The sequence below is a fragment of the Bremia lactucae genome (genome assembly GCF_004359215.1).
Source record: "Bremia lactucae strain SF5 chromosome Unknown BlacSF5_NotPlaced_43_SHOA01000007.1_60626bp, whole genome shotgun sequence".
In the NCBI taxonomy this organism is placed as follows: domain Eukaryota; phylum Oomycota; class Peronosporomycetes; order Peronosporales; family Peronosporaceae; genus Bremia; species Bremia lactucae.
The window spans coordinates 42,614-52,486 of NW_027152056.1; the positions used below are offsets into that span (position 1 = coordinate 42,614).

The 9,873-nt window shown below is 45.3% G+C and overlaps 1 protein-coding gene across 1 annotated transcript; it reads left to right on the forward strand.

The window, feature by feature from the left end:
- Positions 1 to 8,349: 8,349 nt before the first annotated feature.
- Positions 8,350 to 9,552, forward strand: CCR75_006649 (uncharacterized protein; the record flags this gene model as incomplete). Its single annotated transcript, XM_067964717.1, has 1 exon — positions 8,350 to 9,552. One exon carries the CDS (start codon positions 8,350 to 8,352, stop codon positions 9,550 to 9,552), a length of 1,203 nt encoding a protein of 400 aa, XP_067820529.1.
- Positions 9,553 to 9,873: the final 321 nt, after the last annotated feature.

Consider the following 9,873-nt stretch of genomic DNA (forward strand, 5'->3'; position numbering starts at 1 on the left):
ATGAAACGCGTAGTGAAATTTCACTACACGTTAAGAGATTTACAGTATGATGATGATTTCATCGTACTGGATTTGGATGACAAATTTGATGTCATCCTAGGTTTACCTTGGCTCAGAAAATACGAGCCAAGGATCAGCTGGCAGCATCGATCCGTAAAGATGCCTACCACTTGTTCATCAGATGGCCATCTGATGAACGTCTTGGAGCGTCCACAAGCGTGTGGATGTACTACGAGTGAGTGCGATGGCCTCACTTGTGGTACGGTCGTTAGTACAACTGCACAAGATCACAGTGTGATTACTAATCACACTGTGGAGTCAGCTGCCGGCGGCTATGCTAATGCGCAGACAGCGTCGAAGGTCCACCACTCGAAGAAGTCGAGTGGATTGAGACATGAATGCACGCCTAGCGGGCGACATTCAAGGAGTATATCGGTTGCCCCAAAGGGAAAACACGATGACTCTAGGTCGAGTAGAGAGTCGACCGTAGAGGACCCGACTATAATAGCGCAATCACAGTCGAAAGACGTTGACGAAAGAGGTCCCCACGTATTTGAGGAGAAATCTCCTCAAAAAATTAATGCTGAAGTGACTAGACTTCAGCATCCCGAGGGATTGATCCCTCGGCAGCTTGTGGTTAAATCCCAGGAAGAAACCGAGACATTGAATGTCTTGGTTAATGACGATCAAGAGTAGGCGCTTATACTCTTAATTCGTATGCGCCTCCGATATTAACTTCGGAGATATTTCAATTACCAACCCTAGAACCTAAACGGTTCTTGAGAGATCTGCATTGTGGTACAATCAAGCAGATCTGCGTACTCGTCACAGAGGAAGATTACGAAACCGATATTCGGTCAGTGGTAAGTTTTGCAGAGAACGAACGGGTTCTCAGCAGCTCATCGATGGACGAAAGTGTCCTCGATGTGAAGACTCGGATTGAAAGATACAATACTCAATCTTGGGAGTCACTCAAGAGAAATCCTATATACGAGAATCTAATAGAATTCAGGGATGTATTTTTTGAAGCAGTTTCGTGCAAGTTGCCTAAGGATAAAGGCACTCGACATGAGATCGAGCTCAAACCGGGCTCGAAGTACTGTGTCATGAAGCAGTGGCCACTTCCTCGTGAACAAGTACTTGCGATCGATAATTCTTTATCGATCAATTAAAAGCGGACCATGTGAGGGAGTCCACCTCCCCATATAGCTCTCCGACCTTTTGTGTGCGAAAGGCCAGAGAAGGGTGGCGGCCAGTGGGATGCTCTGGGAATGGTAAGTAATGCCACAGGGGCTTGGGTACGCCCCTGCAACATACAACAGATGCGTAACGAATCTGTTGAGACCGGTTCAAGAAATTCGTACCGAGTTAAATTGACCATGTATTCATCCATTGCCGGGCCATGGACGAAAAGACGGACGTGGAAGATCATAAAACTCACGTTCGTCAGGTTCTTACAGGGGCGAGACGAGACATTTAATTGCCTACGCTCTTCTGAGTGGTACCCACCGAAGAAGGGGTACCACAAGAACCTTTATTCGATGGCTTACGCCGTCGTCATCACCACGCACAGAATATGTGCGGGTGAGGCCACATGAGACGGTACTGGCAATGAAGAATCATCCCATCGTCGGAACCACATGCTGTAGCAAATGCTACCAGCACGTCTACTCCAATGAGCCCCTCATTCGAAGGCTCATAGTCAGCCGCCTGACGATGATCAGGCGACTGTTCTGTTCTCCCCAAGTCGGCCATTTCGTCCAACTCGCATTCGTAGTCGACCTCCAAAGAGGGGTCGTATTCACGTGGTTAATCACCACGTGCACCCACAACTTCTAGTGTTGCGCGAGTGGAAGATACTACGGCAGACGGAACGTCTGCCACAAGAGATAACAGTGCGTCACCCGCGGCTGCATGAACCACAGCCGAAGGCGCAGCACTATCAGCACCCCGCATGAATTTGTCTTTCATGCGATGGAATTTAAAATGATGGTTCTGACCAATTAATATCATTTTAAATTAAGTGGTCACATAGTGACCACTCCATCCAATGACAGTTAGAGAAATTGTCGTTTAAGGGAGGGGTGATGTAACGGGGTGTATCGTTACATGAAATTAACACTTAAAGGTTGTTAATTAATATATTATCTAAAAGGTAGATAATGTTTGGAGGATATTACTAAATAAAGTAATATTCTAAAAGCTTATCCATTCGTTGATACAAACCATTAAATTTACTTTCTTCGCGGTTCAGTCAGGGCTGGATGCGCGCAAAGAGAGGAGACGGATAAAACTTTCTTACAGGTTTTGTATTAGTTTATAAAAAGTTAGAAACAGAAGACCTTAATTATATGCCCGCCGCGATTTTATCTTCTACCACCTGGTGAAACAAACGTCTTCGTGATATACAGGCTATTCGTTGGCGGTATGGTCCCTTTGACATAAGGCTAAGACACCTGAGAAGCTCGTGACGCGCTTAGCCCTTAAAATAGTTACTTAAATAACAGATAATGAAGCAAAGTCAATATCTGGCGCGTCTAAATGATGTAGCAGACGGTGCCTCTGTGTCCTCGATGACGACCATACTAATTGTAATGTTCCGCGCTCAAGTAGATGAGTCGCTGAACCCGTCACTTGGCAGTATGTGGCTCTATGAGCCAGTGAAGACGTGGAGTACGTTCCTTTAGAGCGGAAATTTTCCAATGATTTCGCGAAGATAAGGCTAGCGCCCAATTGAAATCAGTGTATCGTATTCATCATAAGACCCTCGCGAGCCAGCCACACTAGTGCTTCGGTTGCACGTGCAACCATGGACTCAAGCCGTACTATGACCGAGGATGTACCCGTCTCCACATGTGTCGGCGGGAAGAATCGTTCCACGCAAGTTGACCCTGAACGCGACTTTTGAAAGTATCGACTGCGCAAGGGCAATTTTGATTGAAGGGTATCTCGGTGTACACAAGAGCGAAGATAGTTGGCCACCCATCAATCTAGGTGTGGCCACCAAAAATCCTCTGAAACTTTTAAAGTGTTAGAGGAATTTAGGTGCAACATTGAGGCTCGCTTGTCGAAGCATTTATCGATATAATCGACTTGTTCTTTCGGCAAGGCCATTGCCTAGTCACACAATACTTGGTGCCAGGTTCGAGATCAGTCTTGTGCCCGATTTCTTTATTTGCTGATAGGCGGCTCGCCACTTCCTCTGGGAACACATCGCTATGTTTCCACAGAACCTTAAAGAACGGACTATCTTTCAAGACATCCCAGCCTTAATCAGCCAACCGTTTCTTTTTTGTCCGTTTCTAGGACGCTCTCGTCCATTGTGGACGACAAGCAACAGTTCACCGTGATCTCTTCTGAACTGGTGTGACTATTATGTGGAACTTTCCTTCCGTTAATTCAGCAAGGAAAAGATCCCTCGACATCTCCGAGAGTTTTACTATCTTCTCGGCAGATTTTAAGACATGCTGGAGCAGCTCAACTTAAGGAGCCTCCTCTTTATTGTCTTCGACGGCCCCGATCGAAGAACTGTACTCTTCAATGGGACCGATCCAAAGGCCACTCGTTTTGACGTGCCTTTGAACGTCCTTATCTGCCGGGTACTCGTTCTCCGAGTATCCGTGGCCTTTGACTGGGAAGCGGGTGCTGTTGCTCTCTCCCAAAAATTTCAGAGGAGGGGTACCCGAGCCACTTCATCCGGAGCTGGTTTTGGCCATTGCAACGACGTCGCTTAATGAGTTACACCCGAAAAGCGAATATATCTAGTTTTTTTTAAACTATATATATGCGCTTTTCGAGCAACACCGGAGGGGACCGAAACATCGTCGACAGCTCTCGTTGCCTTATGGCGGGAGGTGCAACGTCTCCGTGAGACTTTCGCCCAAACTCAGAGTCCCCTTTTTGGTGTCCAAAACACATCTTCTGGTGTTGAAGCGTCAGTACGTCGCTTGTCAGCTGAGGCTGAGCATTCTGATGATGATGATGCAATCTGCGGCACAGCCAGCGCAAGCGCCTGCAAATCTACCTGGAAGGACTTTGAAATAGCTTAAGCAAACTAGCGTAAAATACTAGGTATGTACGCAGCTTGTGTGGTAGGTTTGGCGTATAAACTAGACCCTTCTTGACCACGACTGTAAATGGCCCAATAACGTGTGAACGCAATTTGGTCTTCAGGACCGCAGAAACTACAATGGGAGGTAGATTTTTAGCGTTTGGCAAAACTCGGTCGCCGACCGCATACTAAGAGATTCAGCTTTCTGCTTAGCATCTGCTTGTTCTTGTTTATTGTCTTGACTACCAGACACTTTATCGCGCTCTTGTCGTAAGATATATTTAATCACGTCGCAGGAAGGTCGCTAACCTGTTTTCGAATAGTGACAGGGCGGAGATCAGCAAGCCGATTGTCAACGTCTCTTCCACCCAAGCCCTGAACGACGTAGTCCAAGTGTTAACGAAACGCGTGGGGTGAGGCCGTTCACATAGCGCAGAATATAGCCTGTAGAGACATAATACGCGTTGCTCTACGCAAGCCCATTAACAGGGAGCAATGTGCTGCAATGCTTCGGTACACACAACGTAGAATGCCTTTAATTTCTTAATTAATACGCTCAGTTTGACTATCGGCCTGCGAATGTTTCGCTGTGAACATGTCTAATTTTGTGTATAGCACCCGAAAGATAGTCTTCTTAAAGTTACCGTGAAACTGAAATCTCTATCAGATACAATTGCCACTGATAAACCGTGGAGACGAAATGCGCGATCATTAAACATCTCAGCTGTACTTTTAACATTATTGGTAGTTGGAAAAGCCGCTTGATTAGCATCCTGCTCAATCGGTCAAGAAAAACCGCGTTGCCATCCGATTCCTTATGTAAGCTAAACAAAAATTCATTCGGATGGACTCCCGACACTCAGTAAATACGGTAAATGGGCAAGTGGCGCAGCCGCACGTGCCGAGGATCTATTCCGCTGGAAAAATCTCGCATTTGCGCACATTATTGCTCACCCAAGTATAGAGTTTGGGTCAGCAAATAGCTCTGGCTCACTAAGCCATAGGGCTTCTCTCGATCGAGATGACTGCTAAGAGCAGTATCATGTGCATCATAGAGAATTTTAAAACTTAAGTTCCTCCTCATCATGAGAGATTTCGATGCGTGGAGGATTCACCGCTAGCACGAAAGGCCTTATCAATAAAGAGTTGATGTAACCCCGCACTCAATATCGTGCCGACAAATCAATGGCCGAGTCCTTAAACTCATTGCTCATTCTTGGCATAAGTCGCACGAATTAAGTTGGTGACTGGTAACGATAGAGTAAAATAATGAGCAAGCCTATAATCAGGTCTGCGTGAGTACTCACCCTGAGTCAATCAGGATTGACTATGACTTATCAAAGCCATTCACAGTCGCCTTTGCGACTAATAAGCCGGGATTGAATTCAAGCTCCGTGCTATTAGGTACAGCGCTAATTAAAATAAGCCATGTCGAACCCACCTCCTAGAGTATCCACGGAGCGAAGCTCTTCCCCAGTACGATTCCTCGCGCCAACTGGGACTTGCTGTTTTCCCGCAGGGCACCAGTTTTCTGGTGAAGTTGGAGCGTCGCTCTTCGGAGCCTTGCGCGGGTATATAGACACGCCGCACGCAAGTGTCTCATGCTGCCAAACTTAATACATAAAATCGCCTGATAATGGGTCAAGATGCAATGCATAAATAAGTCATTAGAACAATGACTGGACCGAAAGGTTATTGTAACGAGGTTGCACGCTTGTTTTCAATCGAAAGTGCTTTCAGGTACACTAAAGATGATGTTCTCTCAAAATTGATCGGTTATACATTGGTATTCACACAAGATAGAAATCTTCTAGTAAGGCAAATCTAGTAGATAGGGTCTAGATTAGGCGTACTTAAGGATATATGTATTCTTACACATATCTAATAGTGTAATAAACTCAATTTCCCAGTTGATCTAAAGCATTCAGCGCCTCCTTAAGGCCTGCGCAGTGATCGCTGGAAGCTAAAAGCATTCTAAAGGCATATGCTTTTGTACTAGTTTTGAACGATTTTACGAATCGTGGTCCTTTGAACCACGACTAAATAAGCTCTGCGAGCTTGTACTGTCCGAAACTCTTGCACATAGTCCCAAAGTCTTTTTCTTACCTTGCCGTGTAGATAAGAAGCGTGAACGCACGATGTGAGACCAGCAAATACTCGAGACAATTGCTGTTTAAGCGTCTCCCCGTTGGAAATGCGACGTCTACAGACATGCTACACGTGAAAGCCCATTCTCCGGCTATGACGCCAAGCTTAGCGATGGCCAGGCCAAATCGCTGCTACTCCTATAGCAGATTTTATAGCCACCATTTCCACCTTTCCACCCCGATGAAGATATATGCTCTCCATTCCCCTCATATATCATCAAAATCAAGAATAGAGGGCAGCCTTAGGCTCATTAGCAGGTACGGGAAATACCGAGTGGGCATATATGCTACTAAATGGTCATGGACCTGTCCAATCAGGTTGCTTAAAAGTGCCTAAAGGCATCAAGCCGCAAATAAGTACTGCTGGGCCCTGAGACAAGATACTATTCATTTGCTCATTCCCCACTATTTTTTCACTTAATCAAATGCTAAGCGTTGAGCCTCTGGGAATGTTCGCCAGCGATTTTATCGTTTCAGAGGATCAGTCTGTATAGACTCAGGCGTGAATTGTAACGGTGCACTACGACTTGTACTGCTTCAGTACAAGTCCACTTCGCACTGCTTCAGTTGCGAGTGGTGCCTTACGTTATTTCACGTACACTAGTACGTGCAGAGGGACACTTCTCTTTAAGGTAACTAGCTTAAAGAGGGTTAAATGAAAACTGTATTAATATAATTAAGAATCTCTTCTTTTAATCTGTTGACTCTAACTTAATAATAAACTCATACTTATCATGTAACTGAATTCTTATCTTATCTTATCTGTCTCTCTCTTTATTTACATCTACAGTTGATTAGTCTGCGGGATAAATAGATATAATGGTCGATACCTATTTATGGATAAGATTTTTGAACATTACTATATAAAGTTATATCCTCCAAATATTATCTACCTTTTAGATAATATATTTATTGACAACCTTTTAAGTGTTAATTTAGTGTAATGATACACCCCGTTATATGGATCGAATACAAGTGCAACTTAGCATAGCGGAGCTTCCTAGCCCTTGAGTCAGAGGAAGACTTATAGGCTCAAACTGCTGTTAGTTCTACGAGGCCTTCGGTGGGAATTCTCCTCGACTTTTTCGAAAACCAATCATATTAGTGCAGCAACTTTCTACGATAGATATTAAAGAAATGTCGGGTCTGCTATGTACAAGTCCGGAAATTCATATTATTAATGCATATATTCTACACGAAATCGGACCTAGGCAGACGGGGACCAAAAGACCTAAATCTGAATTCAAAAGCCTAATGCTTTTTTCGCAACTCAATTGATCAAATGGCAATGCCACAGTTAGAATCATTGCTGAGAAGCGTGCCATGCATTCACAGAAGTTTGCTTAATTATCTCTAAAAGTCTTTCATCCTCGGACAACAAAAAAATCGGGCAACATCTAATCTTTTCAAATATTGTCCAATTGGATTAAACCTGCAGCAATATCTACCTAGCCAGCCTGAACCCCAATATCCCCTTTTGCTAGAAGTAGCCAGATGTAACACGATGACGCATTCGCCGTGCTTAGCGCACGCGTTGTCGTCAACGTGTTTTAGACGAAGCATAATCCAGCAACCAATTAGATACTAAGCCAAGCCAAACTCACAGGGTCGTTAGGGCTACAATTGGCGTTCGTTTAAAGTGTTTTTGCGACTTCTTATTTAACAAAACAGCATGCGAAAATTACACTTGTCGGCTTCGTGGTGGTAGTTAATATTTCAATGCGTCGACAAGTTGCAAAGTCCAATCAACAGAGAGTCATGAAGCACAGTAGCGGCTAGTTGCCGCCTCTTGACTGGAAACCGACGAAGCGGCTGTTCATCGCGCCACTATCGTCACAACCTTATGTATGACCGCGTGACAGAAACGTCACGTGCAAAGAAAATTTACTAAATTAATAACGATGCGTGTGTTTCAGACGAGAATGCTCTGCGCTAAGGCCTGAGGAACGGTAACATACGTCCCGTTCGTGCGCCCGGTTATCCACGCATCGCAGAATGTTGGAACATTCTTTGGCCAAGGATAGGTCAAGGAAGTTTCTTTTGCCTCGTCTGTATAACATAAGCGAGCCAATTGTGGGAGGCGGCTTCTCTACCGAATAATTATAGCTCATTCACAGATTTCCCGAAGGCGCGCAAGATTAAGTGCATACAATGAGCAGCCCTAGCCAAGAAAAGGCTGATCAAAAGCTGGAAGAGAAGCCTGTGTTCCGAACATTGACTCCAAATGAACATGCTGACCTCCCACAGTACAGATCGATGGCCGTGGCGTCAGCGCCTCCAGCGTTAAGCATTATGGGCCCCCACACCCTGCACGGCCAATCGGGAGCCGCCTTTTCTGGCCCCACATCTTTCAAAATGGTTTCGAAGAAGAAGAAGGCCAATTTAAGCGATGGTAGCGTTGGCGCGCCTTCATTTGGAACCCGCGTCGACCGTACAAAGTATGTGAAAGTGGCGCCTCGCGACCTTCCGCCGGCGCCGTTTCGTCTCGAGATGCACACGCATTTTCACGTCAAGCTTGAATCAACCCAGCGCGTGTGCGGCGTCGTGGGTGTCAAGCTCTGCGAGCTGGACACGGACTTCCAGTTTAATGCTGACAAGTGCAAATGGAAGGTCGAGTACCGTAGGTGTGGTGGCGCGCAACGCGTCAGTCTGAACATAATCATCTTTAAGACGACTAAGCAAGAATATGTCATCGAAGTACAACGGCGCGAGGGTGACATCACGGCACTTATGCACCTTTTTCATGAGCTTAAGATCTTGTTTCGCCGCAGTCAGCTGCTTATTGAAAGATCCCCCACCGTTAATGGCATTAAGCGTGCTGCCCCGAAACCGTTGCCGAAGTTGCCGCTTTCCCCTAGAAGCATTAAAAATGGAGTCTCAGCTCTTAAGGGTCTACTGGAGAGCAAGTATGCCGATACGCAGATGCAGGGTGTGCTCGGTACTATATCTATGTCTACGGTCGGGGAAGCTCGGCTTGACATGACAAGTCTGGTACCGCAGCTTGTGTTGCTCGGTCAATCCAAATATGCTAACGTCTCCCGATTAGTGAGTGCCGCCCTTGCGCGGCTTTGTGACCACCCGCAGTGCCGAAAGATTTTTATTGAATCTGATGGCTGGCAATATATCGTTGATCTCGCTGCCGGCGGCTCTGACATTACCCCAGAGGTGCAGCGAGAAAGTCTCCATGTGATAGAGACGCTTTGTCCGCTATATTACGATGATCTTGCTAAGTCCGTTAATGCCGGCCGCGTGTTGAAGTTGGTACAGGAATGGCGAAATATCGAAGATCCTCGTCTAAAAAAGCACGCTTGCAACGCATATCGTGCGCTCGAAGATGCTGGAGTTTTTGCTTAAGCTTACGTAAGGGATGAGATGTGGCATGGCACTACATTAGTATTCTATCTGCCCGCCTTGATCAATTTGCTCCGTAAATACATAAGCCGCAGAGAATCATAATTATCTCCCTATAATCGAGCACTTTCTGCTCTACAGCAATCAAGTGCACTGTCAAATTTGTTTTGTAACATTTCACTCCTGATTTCACACATTTGTTATTTCACTTCCGATATAGCAAAGTTTATTCAGCTCAAAAACGAAATAAATATCCAACTTAATATAAGAAAGCTATTAGTTTTTATATTTACTTCGTTTTGAATTGACTAAACATTGCAAGAA